The following is a 20,777-nucleotide window of genomic DNA, read 5'->3' as shown; positions in this document are numbered from 1 at the left end:
AAAAAAACACTAAGTGTGGAGGCCAAAATCGTCCCCCCAAAAACCTGTTAGGAGTACGTTTCAGGCAATTTAGAGTTGATTGGTAGTACTTTGTAGTGATGATTTTTTTGGTCCCTAACATTCATCGAGCTCTGGACTTAGTACATTTCACCATTGTGTCACTACCGAAACGAAAGTTGGTCACTACCGAAACGAAAGTTAAATCCGAAAAAATCACTAAGTGTGGAGGCCAAAATCGTCCCCCCAAAAACCTGTTAGGAGTACGTTTCAGGTAATTTAGAGTTGATTGGTAGTACTTTGTAGTGACGATTTTTTTGTTCCCTAACATTCATCGAGCTCTGGACTTAGTACATTTCACCATTGTGTCACTACCGAAACGAAAGTTGGTCACTACCGAAACGAAAGTTAAATCCGAAAAAATCACAATTTTTTTTTTTTCTACTTTTGAATTGGGATCCTGAAAAGTAACATTCGTATTTAATTTGAAATGCATTTAGTTATACTTATATTAACCTTATGAATTTAATTACAAATACATTGGACATAAAAAGACAATGGAATTGTAATACTAGTCATCAAGCTACTAATATAGACTGAAGTAATTAAAGCGGGTCATGTTTGCATGTTTGGAATTGTAACAGCTGAAATCAATAATATATCAGTATTCTGATATTAACCTGCGGGCCGCTTTAAGTGAGGGTGGGGGCCCTGTGTGGCCCCCGGGCCGCCAGTTGCCTATGTATGCTCTAACTGCACCACTGGGGTTTCTTAGTTGTCTAATGTCTTGTATGCTCTTCAGCAGTGGTGGGAGAAGTAAGGCCCAGCATCCCTATTCTGGCGGCAAACATTTGTCAAGATTTACAATGTGTCGACGTGTTGTGAGCTTGTAGATTGACAATTCTTTGTGAAAAGATTTGGTGTAGATGGTAACAAGGCAAGCGGGAAAGTAAAGTTGCAACTTTACTAAGAATAGAGGGTTTAAGTGGTGAAGTTAATGTAGAAATACACTGTGCATCTAAATACTAAAAGGATAAGAATTTCCTTCTCATCTGAATGTTTCATGTCTCTGTGGCTCAAGAGATGTGTCACTGTTTATGAACCAGAGAGTTTAAGGTTCAAAGCTCCTAAAGAACATTTTCATTGTCCATCTCAATCCTGAAAAGGTGGTTTAAGTATTATGTTCTCAGTTTCATGGTTCATGCCACCATGGCTCAAGAGAAAACTCTGGGGTTTATAAACCGAAGGTTTAAGGTTCGAAACTCCTGGAGCACATTTTCACTGTCCATCTAACTTCTAAAAGGTGGTTTAAGTATTACGTTCTCTTTTGTGTTATCCATACCTGTGTGGCTCAAGAGATAAACACAGGGTCTGAAAGCAGAAGGTTTGGGGTTCAAAGCTCCTGAAGAACATTTTCACTGGCCATCTAAATTCTAAAAGGCGGGTGAAGGATGACGTTCCCAATTGTAACTTCCATGCCAGCGTGGCTCAAGAGATAAACACAGGGTCTGAAAGCAGAAGGTTTGGGGTTCAAGGCTCCTGAAGAACATTTTCACTGTCCATCTAAATTCTAAAAGGCGGGTTAAGGATGACGTTCCCAATTGTATTTTCCATACCAGTGTGGCTCAAGAGTTAAACACAGGGTCTGAAAGCAGAAGGTTTGGGGTTCAAGGCTCCTGAAGAACATTTTCACTGTCCATCTAAATTCTAAAAGGCGGGTTAAGGATGACGTTCCCAATTGTACTTTCCATGCCAGCGTGGCTCAAGAGTTAAACACAGGGTCTGAAAGTAGAAGGTTTTGGGTTCAAGGCTCCTGAAGAACATTTTCACTGTCCATCTAAATTCTAAAAGGCGGGTTAAGGATGACGTTCCCAATTGTACCTTCCATGCCAGCGTGGCTTAAAAGATAAATCGAAGGTTCACAAACTAAAGGTTCCAGGTTCAAAGCTCACTCAAAACAACTCAAAACAACTACTAAATAAAAACTAAAAGGGTAATACAACAAAAAAACAATGGAGCTGTGGTCAATACAAACTGGTGATGAAAAAAAACAATAAAAAAATGTCTCAAACAAATTCATGTGAAAAAAAACAGAGGCCATAAAATCACAAAAAATACTAAAATAAAAATCTTTAATTAATATGTAAATGTATTAAGCTCCTCCCCCTGGAGGTGGGCTCCCTCCATGCTCCTCCCTCTCCTACCGGAGCTAAAAGAGGGCGTGAGGAGGGAGGCGGGCTTCATCCATGGTTCTCGCCTTAAAAAGACCGAAAATTGAGATCTTCCCTGACCAAGATTCAAACCCACAACCATCCGCTTGTGAAGCCTATGCCTTACTCTTGCACCACCAGGCCTTTCACATTAATTAGGATTTCGAGGTTATATTTAAAGTTAAAGCCAGAGGTGACAGGTCAAAAGATGAAAATCCACAGCAAACACCTCTACCCCTGACAGAATGACTGGATCTACTAGATACACCCTCTGATGATCAGGGAAAGGGTTCATTATGACACGACTGAGATTTAGGTTGTTTAAAACCATCTGTTAGAAAACGTTTACTCTGACTGAGTCTGAACCCAGATTTACACTTTCATTTTTTAGGAAACAGAGAGATGTTTCATAATGTCATAAAAATTCATACCCTTTTTGTCATTTATAAATTCCTTAGTTTCAGATGATCAAAACTATAGCAGTTTTGGTGTTAAATCAAGTAGGTTACATTGTTCTCACTTTGGACTGGACATTAAAAAATATGTCTTAAGTTTTCAACTATAGTTCCTCAAACAGTGCTGTATTATGACCACAGATCCTCTTTGATTAACTGAATTAAGTTTAAGAAAATACCACTTTGCACTCATGGCATGCAGCATATATCAATCAAATCAATGATCAATTATAGGCCGAGCTCCATACTTCGTTTTGAGGTATTCTAGTGACTCAGGGATAACAAATTACATAAATTCAACCACTTAAATGTAATGTATTTATTGCAACAACCAACCAAGAGTGTTGCAAACGGCTGAGTTTGTAACAAAATGAGGAAACTCACACAAACAAAGAACGTTTAAATTATTTTATTAAAACTAACTTAACCCCATATGGGTAACCGGTGAGCCTCAGGGCTCAATACTAGTGTATTTTCTGTTTTGTGTTATTATGAGGAAGGTTTTGACTGAAAATAGCCGATCAACAAGCTCACAACGTGTCGCAGTGAGCTTGTCGATCGGCTATTTTCTGCTAAAGCTATACCCACAATACGGATACTGGGGTGGTTAACAGTGCTTAAAGGGCAAGACCACTTTGGTAGAGGTTTGGGTTGTGTAGTTACCTTGCCATGATGCATCTCCAAAGGTGGGCAAGAAATCTAAAATAATTGCTCCATTGATAATAAAAAATATGCTCCTCATTGAATTACATTGTAGGCTGAAACAGCTCTCAAAGTCACTCTTTTAGCACAAACGAACGCAAATAAAATTGATTCAGACTGTATAGAACATCACCAAACCCAGTACCGTTTGTTTTTTAAATAAAAATGCTAACATCCTGTTGATTTTGCTATTTTTATTAAAAAGAACTCTGACTGGATCCGCAGATCGGGATCTTCAAATAGTAAAAACAGGAAGTTGACATTTTTATTAAAAAAAAAAACAGTACTGGGTTTGGTGATGTTCTATATTGACTGGATCAGCTTCGTTTGTGTTCGTTTACGTGCTAAAAGAGTGACTTTGAGAGCTGTTTCACCGTACAATGTCAATGAGGAGCATATTTTGAATGATCAATTTCTATTCAATTATTATACAGCAATTATTTTAGATTTCTTGTTCACCTTTGGAGTTACATCATGACAAGGTAACTACACAACCCAAACCTCTACCACACTGATCTTGTTCTTTAACAAGCAAAATCCAAAAGACTGGAGTGCTCCCAGTGAGCTTCACGGTGAGAGAGAGAACAAGAATGAAGTCCAGCCACCTCTTTTATAGAGGACAATCCAGGTGGGCCAGATCTCCACTGATGACACACTCCGCCCTCCAATCATTCTGACACACATGACACATGGTTAGTAACCATGACAACCACACCAGTTACCCTGACAACTCCTCCAAGGAACAGGCTATATGGTGTAGTTGGCAGGGCTTTATTGAAGAAAAGGTGACATTAAAAACAATTAGACAAATAATCATACATTGATGATGATAATGAAGTGCACATTAGCATTCACACTGATTTACATGTCAACCTTAAAGTCACATCAGACAATGAGCATGAAACTGTCACTTTTAAAAACTTAAGAAAATACCACTTCGCACTCATGGCATGCAGCATATATCAATCAAATCAATGATCAATTATAGGCCGAGCTCCATACTTCGTTTTGAGGTATTCTAGTGACTCAGGGATAACAAATTACATAAATTCAACCACTCAAATGTAATGTATTTATTGCAACAACCAACCAAGAGTGTTGCAAACGGCTGATTTTGTTACAAAATGAGGAAACTCACACAAACAAAGAACGTTTAAATTATTTTATTAAAACTAACTTAACCCCATATGGGTAACCGGTGAGCCTCAGGGCTCAATACTAGTGTATTTTCTGTTTTGTGTTATTATGAGGAAAGTTTTGACTGAAAATAGCCGATCGACAAGCTCACAACGTGTCGCAGTGAGCTTGTCGATCGGCTATTTTCTGCTAAAGCTATACCCACAATACGGATACTGGGGTGGTTAACAGTGCTTAAAGGGCAAGACCACTTTGGTAGAGGTTTGGGTTGTGTAGTTACCTTGCCATGATGCATCTCCAAAGGTGGGCAAGAAATCTAAAATAATTGCTCCATTGATAATAAAAAATATGCTCCTCATTGAATTACATTGTAGGCTGAAACAGCTCTCAAAGTCACTCTTTTAGCACAAACGAACGCAAATAAAGTTGATTCAGACTATATAGAACATCACCAAACCCAGTACCGTTTGTTTTTTAAATAAAAATGCTAACATCCTGTTGATTTTCCTTTTTCTATTAAAAAGAACTCGGACTGGATCCGCATATCTGGATCTTCAAATAGTAAAAACAGGAAGTTGACATTTTTATTTAAAAAAAACAGTACTGGGTTTGGTGATGTTCTATATAGACTGAATCAGCTTCGTTTGTGTTCGTTTACGTGCTAAAAGAGTGACTTTGAGAGCTGTTTCACCGTACAATGTCAATGAGGAGCATATTTTGAATGATCAATTTCTATTCAATTATTATACAGCAATTATTTTAGATTTCTTGTTCACCTTTGGAGTTACATCATGACAAGGTAACTACACAACCCAAACCTCTACCACAGTGATCTTGTTCTTTAACAAGCAAAAGGCTGGAGTGCTCCCAGTGAGCTTCACGGTGAGAGAGAGAACAAGAATGAAGTCCAGCCACCTCTTTTATAGAGGACAATCCAGGTGGGCCAGATCTCCACTGATGACACACTCCGCCCTCCAATCATTCTGACACACATGACACATGGTTAGTAACCATGACAACCACACCAGTCACCCTGACAACTCCTCCAAGGAACAGGCCATATGGTGTAGTTGGCAGGGCTTTATTGAAGAAAAGGTGACATTAAAAACAAACAATTAGACAAATAATCATACATTGATGATGATAATGAAGTGAACATTAGCATTCACACTGATTTACATGTCAACCTTAAAGTCACATCAGACAATGAGCATGAAACTGTCACTTTTAAAAACTGTATTAAAAGTTATCCTTGCCTGGGCGTACATCTGTGCTGGAGGCTGACGACAGGGGAACAGGTTCTCCTGAGAGAAAGAAGCTGCGATGGAGAGATGAGTGAATGACAAGGTCCAAGGAGTCTCAGATTCACTGAAGCAGTTAAACCGTGCAGGGTACAGAGGTCTGACTGTTTTTTTTTTACCACTATAGAACTGTTGTGTGTATTTGAGCATTGCCCTGCATGCTCTTCAGTGAAAGATTACAGCCAGCTACAAACATGAAAAAACACCTATAGTGTAGGTCAGGGGTCTTCAACGTTTTCAGGCCAAGGACCCCCTAGCTGAGAGAAAGATGAAGCAGGGACCCCCTCTATAATTGTATAAAATTGTGTTTCAGATTAAACTTTTTTGTTTACTTAGTCTGCTCTTTTTACCCTCTACACCTCTACATCTTTGCCAAAAATAGCCGATCTACAAGCTCACAACGCCTCGCAGCGCGAGGTAGTTTGAGTAGTAGTTTGTTTCTTCCTTCAAAGTTCAACCGAGGGGATCAAATAGACTTGTATCCATCCATATGAAAATCATGTCCTGTGTTTCCCCTCTTAGACTACCTAGATGACGACAACCAGGTTTTGGCCAAGCAGCGGCAAAGGCTCGAGGCTCTGCAGCTGGAGAGGGAGAGGGACGCTCAGGCCGTGGTCCAGAGGAAGGCCAGGGAAGCCCTGGACTCAATCACCAGGTCTCCTACCTCACAACCCACCGTGGGCGAGGAGGAGGAGGAGGAAGAGGAGGAGGAGGAGGAGGAGGAAGAGGAGCCGATGGTGGTGGGAGAAGGAGGAGAGGCCACGGCAGCAGATGAGATGGGAGGCAAGAGATGGGCGGAGGAGCCCGAGCCTCAGCAGGCAGGGCGCCGACGTCAGCAGCAGCAGCAGGCCCAGAGGAAGCCCAGCATTGTGGGCCTGAGGCTGCGAGACGCCCCGGAGGACATTGTGGATCTGGACTCCTTCGTCAACCAGCACTACAAAGCCAAAGCGCTGCGGGCCGCGGCGGCCGCCTCCACCCGGGTCAAGCGGCGCAGCTTGCAGCGCCAGGAGGAGCAAGAACCGGGGCCCGTGTTTGGCCTCGGGGTGGAGCTGGATGCTGGGATGGGGATGATGGCGGGGCTGCAGCCTATGGAGCCGGACGCGGGCCTGGGGATGGGGGGCCACCAGAGGAAGCGTCTGCAGAAGCGAGGACTGACGGGCCAGTACGTCGGCCACGTCGAGGAGATCGACCCGGGTCATCAGTCGCACCCCCAGAGCCACAGGGGGCGCTGGATGTCAGTGCTGAGCATTGGCTTCTCCAAAGTGGACATCAGCCTGTGTGTCATCCTTTACGCCCTGTCGTCGATGTGCCTCCTGGCCATGTACCTTTATTTCAAGAATCGCCTCAGACTGCGACGGGCCAAAGTGTCCCTGCCCTGAACCCATGGTGCTTTGAGAGAGGGGTCTTCAACAGGGGGTCCGGGACCCCTAGGGGGTCCTCAGAGTTACTACAAGGGGGCCGCCAAATATTTGTGTGATGGGGAACGATATCCCGAAAATAGGTGATCTACAAGCTCACAACGCTTCGCGCTGCGAGGCGTTGTGAGCTTGTAGATCAGCTATTTTCGGAGAGTTGGTGTAGTGGGAAAAAAGAGCCAATGGTCAAGTCAAGTTGACTAATTATTGAGGGTTTAAATGGTTAACTATCTGAAAATACACATTAGCATGAATCCAACTATTTATGAAATCTATAAAAAAAGTTTAATCTGCGACACAGTTCTATAGAATATGTAATGGGGGGTCCCCGCTTCATCTGGCTCTCAGCTAAGGGGTCCTTGGGCTGAAAAACGTTGAAGACCCCTGCTTTAAGAGACCTACCACTATGCTGAAATGAGTCTCAAATGATTACAGTTCTATTAGGGTAGCATTGATTGGGGTTAGTATAACTGGATGTGTCAAGATTAGAACTGTCCTAAGCCTTCTACTTAGACATTGACCAGAGTATAGGCAAAGTAGGTAACACCGTGTTTTTCACCCAGTCATCACCTGGCGTTGTGGTTGTGTTCAGGTATATCTAATAAGTGGAGAGGTAGCTGCCTTAAAGTGACAGTTCACTGCCTCCACTTTTCGAATATTAATTTTAAGCCTAATTTATGCATTTGCTGAAAGGTTTCACATTGATGCGTTTTTTTTTTAAATCTGAAAATACATCATTTTTGTCTAGAGACATGACGCTTTTTTGGCAACGCATAAATTAGGCCTTACCATACATGAGAAGCCTCTCTCATCAGGGTAGTTCTTGGTGTTTGTATATGGGTTTGATTTGCTTGGGGGGGATGGGGGGGGGTATCGTCATTCATTTTTATCACCGGTGGGGATATGTTTTGGTACAAATTTGGCACAATTCTAAAAACTTTTTATTTGTTCAAAAATAGCTAAAGTTGCCCATCTGCAGGCTCATACATTGTATGGCGATGCTTTATGAGATTGTACAGTACAGCTATTTCCACTATTTGTCGAATAAGTATTTGGGTTAAGTGGTTAAATAACCCCCCCCCCCCCCTGTTCTTTACAAATTCAACCCTGGTTGTTATAAAGGACAGTCAATTGTCCTTTTGAGCCGCATTTGACCACTTACAGTATGAAGGATGAAATGTATCTCAACTGCGAATAAGTGGGCTTTTTATGAGGATATACAGCAAATGTGTGTAAAATAGTGTTTATTTTTTATTTTTGCTAGCATTTATGAAGAGTTTTCTTAGTGGTTCAATTTTTCAAGTTTTTATAAAAGAATGTTGGGCCACAGCTGAAGCATATATCCAGATTCTCCACTGCACTATTTGCCCTCTGTACTGAGAAATAAGGACTTAACATTAGTGTCATCCTTCATGCAGATTCATTCATGGAATTATCATTTCAATAATTTGAACCAGACCCAAATATATGTTTCATAAATGGGAAGGGAACAGCAGTTATGATGTCTCTTAAACAGTATAGCAAAGTATTCTTAAATTGGCCACATGATTTGCTAATAGCAGAATATAATGACAGTTCCATAGTTGAACTGTGTTTTGTAATCCAAGAACTGGACTCAAGTCAACATCATGGTTTTCCATTTAGCAGGTTTAATTTCTCAATGAGCCTCATTCAACCACATGATGAAACCTATCCCTGTTCTGGGTCGATCATTCGCGGAAAATATAGCTGATCTAAAAGCTCATAACAGTCACGTTGTGGCGCATTATGAGCTTGTATATTGTCTATTTTCGGTGAAGAGATTTGGTGTTGAGGGACAAAAGGGATCGGACTTAGCATTGAGCCCTGGGGGACTTCGGTCAACTAAGTAGTTTACATAGGGTTTATGCAGTTAAATTATCATTTTGAAAAGCTGAATCACTGGTCAGCACAGCAGTCACATTACAAATGCTTGGAATAGTAGATTCTCCAGAATCTGCGAATGGGACAAGGCATTGTAAAATATTGCATATCCACATAATTTGTTAATAATTTAATTGCCATCATTTGAGGTGGCTTGTGTTGTGTGCATCATACCACTCTTTGAGTTATTACATCACATCGCTGAGGCCACATAACAGCTGCTTCATACAATCCTATTGTTGATAAAGTGTTGTGCAGAAGCGCATATGTTCACACAGGACACAGTTCTAGAATAAGCTGGATTTAGTTTTTGGCTGTTGTCCATTACATAAAGCTTTTACTGGTTTTATTCATCTCAAAGCACTGTTTTATTTTGCTTCTTTTCGGAATCAATAAAACATATTTTTGATAAGGACATTTAGTCGTTTTCTTTTTCCTGCACTGTTGCTCCGACATCTTTCTATCAGTCATGCAATGTTTTGAAATAATGATTTATTGACAGGAGATTCCTCTTATTTTATACGTTTTGACCAAGAGTGATTATGAGGGCATTTACTGTACTTTATGTGTCTCACATTGGGTTAGTTAGCCACACAATGTTACAGAATTAAACTCCCTGTGTTCACACCACACTGACAGAGACAAGTAGGCAGAAACATATGGCCTCCACACATCTTAAGTGTCTCCGATGTCAAAACATCTCAATCTCCGAGATGTTGAGCCTTTTCTGAACAACACGGCCATGTTTGGTTTGTTGTTTTGAACCGGACTGCCAGGGTGTGTGGCATGGAGGGAGGGACAGGGGGTCTCAGATGTAGGAATAGAGGGGCTAAAGGCTGCAAGGTTTGAAGGAAAAAGCCTGTTGCCATCTGCTGTGCAGCGCAAGCTAAATCCTAACAATTTCATTGGGATTATAGCAAGTGAGTAATCCAGCTTTCCTTTAGGACTAGAGGGGAGAGATTACCCTTGAGGATTAGCTCCCAGCAGATAATAAACTTTATTAAAACGCAATCGGCTTTTGGGGCCCTCTTCTTCCCTTACACACTTAAAGGTGGGCCCTGCTGGGGGCCAGCCCATGGGCCCTCGGGACAAGGCAAAGGGAGGAGAGGGCGGGTTGGAGGTGGATGAAAGAGGGCGTACTCTGTGGCGGATAGAGTTGGATGGATGGATGGATAGATAGATAGATGGCTAGATAGATAGATAGTGGACAGAGGAGTGTGTTTTGATGTCCAGATTACACCAAGCCCATCTGAAGGACAGTCGATGCTTGATCTGAAGCCTTGTGTTTCCTGGAACATTAACTTAACTCCTGTGACATTCGTGTCCCCCCGGACCCCCCCAACACCACAACCACACCACTATCAGGCAACAGTAGTAGAAGGCTGCGATGGTGAAATCACACACACACACACACACACACACACACACACACACACACACACACACACACACACACACACACACACACACACACACACACACACACACACACACACACACACACACACACACACAAAGGGTTGATTGATAGCCCTACATTAAAGGAGGTGAGCACCAGGGCTAGGCAGCTGTGGATCTCTGGCCTAATCAAGCTTCTCAGAAACTGATCAAATTAAGTCCTCATTCACACTTTATGGTTGCAGGGATGGACTGAGGAAAAACAGATCGTCAGACGGAAGTGATAGGCTGGTATGGCTTTCCTTTACAGACATTGTACTTAATATGGGTGGGGGTGTGAATATATCTTCTTGATTTTAATATCGGCTTCAGAGGCTTCTTTTTATTACTTGGCAAACTGTCAAACTACAGGAGAAATTATGTACCCTCTAAAACTTTTATGTGTGTATTTGTTTATCATTTGTTTTGCTCTACCTGTAGCACAAGGATTTACTACTTCCTTATTAATTCATTTTCTTCACTTTTGATTACTGAATCAATTCCATTCAATGTATATCAATTAAAGGGTCCGTTTTACACATGTTACCTTTAAGATTTGAGTCTGTAGGTCTATTGTCTTTTGGTCATAGTACTTTACTCACTGACGACTGATCTATTAATCTATTTAAATGTCTACCTGTCTTGTTATAGGATTGGAGTCAGTGCAAATTGATGGTCACCCACTACTACTTAGAGCACTGAAGCCTTTTCTAAAGCCTGATTTATACCTTGTGGTACGACGGTGTAGATCTGCTATTGTCGGTGTACCGTCATATGGCGAAGTATAGATTTGTGGGTATTATGCAGGTGGAGACTAAAATGATGGTTAATGAGCAAATTGGCAGCAATGCAATATCTGTGTGGCTTCAGCCAAGGCAAGGGTGAGCAGTTCACACTGAAGACAAATTGAAACCAAGGCATAGTCATAATTATTATAGCTTACTATCTGGCCTGAATTGCTGAAGTCGGTTTCTATGGTTAGAGTGTTGTTGTTGTTGTTGTTGTTGTTGTTGTTGTTGTTGTTTTTTTGCAACAGTATATGGTGAGACAGTTCAACTTACTTTAGTTTATATTTAGATTTATTCTCGTCATTTATAAAACAGATTGAAGTGCAATGTTTTTTTTTTTTAATATAGCATTATATGAAATAGATAATCCTATTCGGAAAAATTGGTCTGGTGTGTCTCAGCTTTTTGAAACATATATTGATTGGGTCTCTACGTCAATCTGAAGGCTATTATTGGTCTGTAGGGGACCAATCAGATGGCAGGTCCGTAGGAATCCAACATCAGTGTGGTCCTATCAATGCAGCCACAACACACATACACACAGGTGCTGACATCACAAAGTGAAGTCAAGCAAACAAAGAAACACATTTTCCTCTGATTGTACTGAGAACTAATGCATGCCGAAAAATCAACCCTAAGGCCCACTGAATGTTCTTGTTTTTTTAGTAAGCAAATATTTCTCACTAAATTGCACACAATGCCTGTTGCATTCTCTGTGGTGATAAAGTTTGCAGCAACACTGCTGATCACACCTGCATCAAATGAAGGACCAGCATGGTGAGTGACAGATTCATGTAGGCTAGTATATCTCATGCTAGTGGCTGTGGAACCATGCTTGCCTTGAATGTTGATGGACTAGTCACCATATTGTCTCATATAGGTTTACCTCTTGATAGATTAATTACCTGTGGTAGTGATAAATACTTTCACGTTCATGTTAAGATTAGGCTTTATTGGATGAATTTAAAATATAAATGCAAAATCCTCAGTGTTAGAATGACAGTTTGTTGGCTTTTTATGTGAGTGTCATTGAGTGAACTTTGCCACATCATAGCTAGTCGACCACATTTCACACAAACATTTCTTTACTTGCTCTAAATGTCTTTAATCAAATGTCTCTTCAAAACTGAAAGTTCATCTGAGTAAAATCTTCTTTTATATATATATATATATATATATATATATATATATATATATATATATATATATATATATATATATATATATATATATATATATATATATATATACACACACACATACACATACACATACACACACATATTGTATACTGTATATATACAAACAAATATTTTGTGTCTGGACAATATGAAAACACGACACTGAAGGGTAAAAGACTCACCTTGCTGGCCTGTGCTTGTCTTCCATAAATTAGACAATGCATGAGTTTTATAGTCGCTCTTCTCCTGTGTGCTTTCTGCCTCTATGTTTATTACCCCTCCACTGTTGATATTAAAATGCAGCCGGGCCTTGATGCATTTTTCTGTCATCTCTCTCTCTGACTTTAATAATACTATAAAGCCTCCGCCTATGGAGATGGGGGGGAAACAGAGTGAATAAATTATGAAAAAGAGGTTAATATATGGTATTGGTGTATATCACTTCTAATATAGGCAGGATCCCCTCAGTTTGAGCATTCAGCCTTTTAGAGACATGAGTCAAGCAGGGTCAGATCCATCTCATTTTACTGCGCTGGTCCCTCCCCCTCCATGTGGACACACAGCCCATCCTCGCCATCTCCCAAACATCTAATCTCCCCGTCACCATGGAGGTGGTGATGGTGCCAAGGGTAATGGGAGGACACACCATGGCAGTGTTGGTGGTGGTGGTGCACCAGCTCTTAGAACTGTCAAGTCTTAACTGTAATAAATCCAACCAAACCAAAGGAGCTGCTCTGTAACGGGTTGGTCTAGTGGAACTGGTGTGTGTGTGTGTGTGTGTGTGTGTGTGTGTGTGTGTGTGTGTGTGTGTGTGTGTGTGTGTGTGTGTGTGTGTGTGTGTGTGTGTTGTGTGTGTGTGTGTGTGTGTGTGTGTGTGTGTGTGTGTGTGTGTGTGTGTGTGTGTGTGTGTTGTCTGTTTTGATTTGTGATTATGTATCTGTTTAGATCGCAGATGACTAGACAAGAGTGTCTTTTTAAAGTTATTTTAGCCCTTGCAGTCGATGTGTGCATGGCAGAGAGTGCAGAAGCTTGGAAAGGAGGGAGGACAACAAGGCCAGTGAATCAATAACCCTCTGCTCTCCCAAGTGCATTTAGGCTTTGATAATGTGCTCCACTGCACTGTTTTAATTTCAACAATAGGCTGACCTTTACCTCAAGAATTCTATTCTATTCTATTCTATTCTATTCTATTCTATTCTATTCTATTCTATTCTTGTCCTCACTCTGTGTTTGCGTGGCTTACAGGAAGTGCTCGGAAAATGAACTTGGAGTGGAGCCAAGGCCTGTCAGTCATGTTGTTTTAATGCACTCAACTGGTCCTGCTCCTGTCACCGAACTGGGAAGGTTCACTCTTTCCATGGAATTCCTGAGTTTATAAAAGGGACTTTAATCAGTGTTTATTCAATATAATGTGTCACTGGTGTCAGAGGCCTTGGGCCATTTGAAACGAGTCCTCCTTATCTCCCTGTATTTCATCTCACAGAACACATAGAAAAATATTTCCATCTTGATGTATTTGCCTAATGGATTTTAGTTAATTTTGCCCAAATGTTCATAATGGCCTTATCAGTCTTACGATAATTACAATGCAATTTAATTAACATATGCCAGACTGTAAAGATTAAGGGTTCTTCTGTGTGCTTCTATCAACTCTGGAATCTGTTGATGTTGAACTTTTGGGTCCCTGAAAAATATCAATACACCGCCAAAATATTATCCCCCCAAAAATTATGCAGCACCCTGAGTTTAACAATTGCTCTGAAAAGTATATATTTTTTTGTATGATTGCATATATGCATAGTTTTTTTTTTACATGTTGTCATTGTTTATGTTGGGCTGAATATTGGAGCTATACACATTATACTGTAATATGCTTTTCAAAGAAGTTGGCCCTTGGTCAGATGACTGATTTTACTGACATTTTAATGAAAGGTAACGTTACAAACCATAAAATTAGATGTTTTAATTATCATTGCACCACTTTCTTTAAAGAGAACCACCTTGTTTGAAAATATAGCACTAAATGAAGGCTATTCATTGAACACAGTTTATGGGGTATTGCATTCGGTTGAACCCCTGAAACACTCCTGAAAGAACCAGAAAGAAAGGAATCCTGAGTGTTAGTTTCACATGTGGCCATATAACACAATGTCTTTCCTACTATTTCATTATTTCATCCTCTGTGAAGTGCTGTTTATGTTTATCGTGTACTTTGAAGCTATAGACTATACTGCCGATAACAACAGTTATCCGTGAGTCCAGGTTAACAGAGGCCCACATTGCCTTGAATGTCCTCTTTGGACGTAAAGTGATGTCTTCCTCTGGCTATGAGAATGTATAAACTAAGTTGCCCATCAGTTTGCAACACTGCCGCTAAATTAATTGCGATTATTTATAATTGCTTATTAGTCGAATAAAAAAAATCCGATTCTTAAAGAAAATGTAGTTAACACGACCAATCAATGTACACTATAGGCTATTCCATGAAATATAGGTCAAGTTAGTATATAGAGCCCTATACTAGGCTATAGGCTACTATACTATAGCAGCTTATTAGGCTCAGTTTTCTCACAGACGTCGAGATTAAAGGCCCGCTTTTTATGAACAGGAGTCAACAGTCAAACTAGTCAGTCTTACCACAACAATAGGGCCAGGGTTCAATCAGGGAATTGGGAAATATCATTTCTGACGGGAATAGATTTGGTTTGTTCAACCAATCCCCTCTACTAATTACCCAAATGGACAGGAGCTGTCAGGAGACAATAACTATTCCCTAATAGAATTTGCTCCCAAGTGCAATTTAATTTTCTCTGTGCTCTCTCCTTAGGGTTCCCCTTAGCTTTTTTCCCTCTCTCGCTCTCTCGCTCTCTCTCTCTTTCCCCTTTTGGTTTGGAATGAAATGGTGAAGAACACATGGTGACACGGAGACACAGCCTATTGTTTTTTGTCAAGACAAAACGGGAAATATCCAGAGTGAACATCGTTTCAACTGATGCTGCTTCTCTGCAGAGGTTTATTTCATGCTAAACCAACCGGCCCCCTTGATGAATGTCAGCGGCTGGGAGAGGAGAGCCCTGCCGGGGAGGAGAGGAGCTGTCCAGATGCTGTGGTGCTGAAATGGCGTACAAATACCACATACATGCAATGATTAGGTAGGTTTGCAAGATGTCTCATATCTCAGCACTCTTGCTTTGTTTAGGTCGGCATTTTTGTTGTTGCTGTTGGTTCTCTAATATTTCCATGAAAATGTTTTGTGCCGGGAGCATTTGTGTGTTTCAAAAATATTCCTAATATTCCATATTTTATTGTTGTGAGCTTAGATCTGCTATTTTCAAATAGCCGATGCATATCAGTTTATAAAGTGCTCATGTGGCTTCTTTTGGGCTTGTTTTCCCAGACCTGGTTGCTTATTTCTCTCACAAAATATGGCAACACTGAGCCGACTCATACTTCCCGAGAATATAGCAGACCTACAAGCTCACAACTGTTGTGAGCGTGTATGTTTATATTTTTTGTCATTATAGGTTTTATTTACAAAATTGTGTTATTACAGCGTCATTCTTGCCTCGCTCACTTTGTGTGGCGCTTTTTCGAGTCAGTACAAGAAAGCAATGCAGTCCTAAGTGACTTTGTTTGTTAGACTCTACCAAACATTCACTTTTATGTTTTAACGTTAGGCTGTAAACAAAGTTAATAGGCACTCTTTAATTGTGTAATTTCAAAAGTGTGTGTGTGTGTGTGTGTGCGTGTGTGTGTGTGTGTGTGTGTGTGTGTGTGTGTGTGTGTGTGTGTGTGTGTGTGTGTGTGTGTGTGTGTGTGTGTGTGTGTGTGTGTGTGTGTGTGTGTGTGTGTGTGTGTGTTATGCAAATAGCATACAAATTATCTTTTGTATGAAATGGTATTGTTATGCTTTGGTCAACACTGAAATCACAACCACACCACACAACCTGGTGAAAGCGGGTGGTTATATTCTTGAGACCTGGTCCTTGGGACTCTATCCCATAAGATGGATTTGTGAATCGCAGATGTCAATGAACTCATCCACTGAAATATTAGATCTAATTAGAGGTGGCTGGGTCAACAGCGGTGGCAAAGGAGTCGCCCTCTGCTTGAGTTATAGCTCGGCCGTTTCCTCGCCCTGGCCTGCATTGAGTTTTTACAATGGCACCTTGAACGCAAAAGATCAGTAACCTCACCACTGTCACGATTTGTAGCCATGCATCTGTCCTGGCTCATTTCTCTTCTGTGATTATTGCAATTTCAGAAAAGTGTGACAAAAGGTATTGAAATTGTAATGTACCTGACAATTGGTTGTTTTTGCTCCTCCTTAGCGTTATCCGTTTTGTTTTCTCATTGCATGGTTGCCTATTAAAGATCAAACAATATGCTGTGGTTTATTTCTTGTCTAAATATTAATCTAGCAACATTTCCTTATTTAAGTCTGTACACGGTAAAATACCCAGTGTTAATTTTACTCCTAGAGTGTATGAATGTATAGGTTACATTGTACACTCGGTTACAAATGGGTAAATTAACATTTATTGCGTGTTTTTGTCTAGCCGGATCTGCTAATAGGCCTACGTTATTTAATATTATTGAAATATATAGCATATTTTAAAAAAATGTATTTGCATTTTGTCTGTGTTGCTGTGCCATAATTAAATCAGGATGATTCACTTGAGGGTGCGTATTATGGAACTATTAATCATTATTTGATGTTCACGTTTCTTTAACTTATCAAAATCAACCAAAGATGGTTGACAATGATATAGTTTGAATTAAAGGTACCAAAGAGAACTGTCCAGTGACCAAAACGTGCCTGTTCTTTTTCTTTCCCATGAACATCCGTCAATTATTCTAATTGTGTGACCCTTTGCTGACAGGCTAAGAGCATTTTTATCTGCATTGCATTTAAAAGCAGCTAAATGGTTCGGAAACCAACAATCGGAGTAATTGAATAATCTTGAGGGAAAAGTGTATAATGAAAATGAAAGTAAGACGATTATAATGCACCGGCCGCTGGTGTATATATGGTTTGGTGGGTGGGTGGGTGGGTGGGTGGATGGAACGATGGATGGATGGTTGGATGTTGGGGTAGATGTGGGGGGGCGTGTGAATGGGGGGCACCTATTTTTGAGGAGGCGGGCGGGTTTAGGGCTCATGTGAGGCCGCATAGAATTCCTGTAATATCCCAGTCTCCTTTTTAATCAGCTTGATGTGGGTTTTCATTTTACTAAATTACATTTGAAACATTAAACACATAAGCGCATGGCTTATGGGATTGTAGATTCATATATGGCCAGAGGCAGGTGAAACAATAGAACATCTCAGTTCAGAATTTAAAAACATTGTAAATGATATCTCGGATAATTCTGTTGGCTATAGTGAAAGTGAACATTTCGTCATGGCCCTTACTGCATTGGTTCTCAAAGTGGTGTCCGGGGACCCCCAGGGGTCCTTGAGGGGGGTACCAGGGGGTCCCCAGCAAAATTAGTTAATAAAGCGTCTTCTTTCAATACTAGCCGGAATGCATCATCTCAAGGAAGACCCTTCTCATCCAGCTTGCCTGAACTTGGGTTTTGAATACAAACAATTTCTATCATTATCATAATCGTATATTGTTATAATTTTTATTGTTAGTATGCCTATTATTATGAACATTCCATATTATTGTTCTTCATCTATTAAGTATTAGGCATATGCACGTATTAATGTAATGACAATTATATTCTAAAACAGAACACAATCACAATTCACACCAGCACGGCTTTAAAATATTTACCAGTGGCGCCCTTTACACCACTTTTGTTTTGTTATTGTGGAGTAAAATGTAACTAATGTAACTAAGTAAGGGTGTAAAGGCCTACTGATTTAATCAAGTGGACTCTTGTGGGTTCATTTGGTTAGCCTATTATTAGACTCAGATATAATAGGTACATTTGGTTACATTTGCACATTTTGTAGACTCAGACATAAGAGTTAAATGAACAATAACAATAAGAGTTAAATGAACACTGATGTGTAGCCTATTTGGACAGATGTGGGTCAGAGATGCTGCCAGGTAGCTTCTGTTCTAAACGTCCCTCTTGAGACGCTGCACTGGGAGTGTTTCTGTATAGTTCAACCTGAGACAGGCTGGAAGACGGCCTCATTTGTTGATCCAAACAAACCTGCCGGGAGAAAGAAAGCCGTTTCTTTTCCATGCTTGAAGTAAATTGGAAGCGAACATTGAGTTCATCTGGCTTGAACTACGAACCCTCCGGGGGGAATATCTGACTCGGGAGAGCAGTCTCAGACGATGGGACTGAAATGAACAGTGTCAGCGGTGACTGTGTGCCCAGACTCCTAATGCCAGCAGTCACTGTGTGCCTGTGTCTGTCCCTCAGCCATATGCATGCATGGGGCTTCCTCGTTTCCCTTCGCTTCGTATAGGCTAAAACATAAGCCCACGTAAATAATAAGGAATTTACTGATCCTTTATACTTCTTCTAGCCTAAAATATATTTTTAAAAGTCCACATGAGAACTAGTCTAGCATTTATTTTGTTTACTTAATTTGTATTTGCAGATTTTCATTCATAGTTACAGTCACAGTGCAGGGGTTCATATGTAACATTATCAAGCATCATATTCCAGTCCATTCATGAATGTCCATCATTGTTACTGGTGTCGTCTTGTTGGGTCCTTCTTTATTCAGTCCATTTCTCCCATTTTTCAAGTATCTTGCAATCTCAAGTTATGAGTTAGTTTCTCCATTACAAATATCTTCTCCACAATGTTCAGCCACTGCTCACAAATTGGAGGATCTGCTTTGTAGGCCTACCATAGCCTGTAATTGCTTTTTTACTAGCTGCCAATAGTAGCTACTTTCACTAGGTTCAAAGCCTAGCATTTCTATGGACTGTGTTTCGAATATTTCCACCTGAGACTGACACACGTAGCCTATATAGACCTCGATTTATCATCGAGGTCTGACTCTCTTAGCCTTATTTGACAGCAAACACGAGCCTATGCACGAAAACTGAGATCTATGCATGCAGTATAGACTAGTAGCTACCATATAGTCATAATAATATCACCATAGTCTATTCAGCAGATCCTCATCACTATATTGCTTAAGGGCCTAATTTAGTGCATCATGGATCCAGTATATTCTATTTATGCTCTTCCATATAAACAAGGTCCCGCCTCTCTGGAGACACATCTTTACACCATCTTCTTTTTCTCATCTCTAAGCCTCATTTATGCTCCGGCGCACGATGGTGTCGCGCGCGCCAAGAAACGGCCGAGAAATAGCAGACCTACAAGCTCACAAGGCGTCGCATCCGCGACGCCTTGTGAGCTTGTAGGTCTGCTTTTCTCGGGCAAGTATGATCATCGGGGCTTTTACGTTACTCGGTCCGTCCCCAGTGGTTGCCAGATTCACCGAGAGAAATAAGCAACCAGGTCTAGGAAAACAAGCCCAAAAGAAGCGACTAGGCCTCTTGACTTGAGCACTTTATCGGCTATTTGAAAATTGACGATCTACAAGCTGTGTTGCATCGCGGGGCGTTGTGAGCTTGTAGATCTGCTATTTTCAAAAACTCTTGAAATAAAAATTGGAATATTTGTGAAACATTCTAACAACACAAATGCTACCTGGGCACAAAACACTTTCATGAAAATATTTGAGAACCACTGGTTAAAAAAATATTTAAAAAATGTGGAAGCAAGCCTAAATAAGCAAATAGGGCCTACACGTTAGAAACCAGCCCCCCCCAAAAACGCAACCCGCAACTAACCAATATTTACAAGCAACTTTAAAGAAAAAGAAGCACAAAGTTGCTCATAATAAGCCGACATGGCAACGCTGTCCGTCCCGCATGGGGCCCGTTCTCCGCTCCCATTGGCCCCCGGGGTGGAGACTGCCGCGGTGACGTCACGGCCCGCCGCCCCTGCAGCGCTGAATGGACCAAGCAGCCTGTCTGTCTGTCTCATCCACTCCAACAGAGCAGGGACAATATCCACGCACGGAACGGCACGGGATCGGGCACGGACAGCATCCCTATTAGGAATAGAGGCGGAAAAAAACCCATAGCGGGACTTAACGGGACGGCAGGGAGAGAGAGAGGGGGGGACCGCTGCTGAAACACCCTCTATGAAATTATTTTTTATTTTATTTTTCATCATCAGACTTTTTCTTGATTAAAAAAAGGACGTGATCCCGCGCCCACCTTGTTGCGGGTGTGTGTATGTGTGTGTGTTTGGATCACC

At 40.9% G+C, this 20,777-nt stretch overlaps 1 protein-coding gene across 1 annotated transcript in view; it reads left to right on the top strand.

The window, feature by feature from the left end:
• qsox1 (quiescin Q6 sulfhydryl oxidase 1) overlaps positions 1–9,536 on the top strand; it is a 48,760-nt gene extending 39,224 nt beyond the window's left edge. The window contains exon 13 of the mRNA XM_084067299.1: positions 6,325–9,536. Coding sequence (XP_083923425.1) covers positions 6,325–7,181 — 857 coding nt within the window. The 3' untranslated portion in view covers positions 7,182–9,536. The remainder of the gene's footprint in view (positions 1–6,324) is intronic.
• The last annotated feature ends 11,241 nt before the right edge of the window (positions 9,537–20,777 follow it).

The sequence above is a fragment of the Gymnoscopelus microlampas genome (genome assembly GCF_963454915.1).
Source record: "Gymnoscopelus microlampas genome assembly, chromosome: 9".
Taxonomy (NCBI): domain Eukaryota; kingdom Metazoa; phylum Chordata; class Actinopteri; order Myctophiformes; family Myctophidae; genus Gymnoscopelus; species Gymnoscopelus microlampas.
The sequence above is the reverse complement of the archived record's forward strand: the minus strand, read 5'-3'. Positions and strand labels throughout refer to the sequence as shown.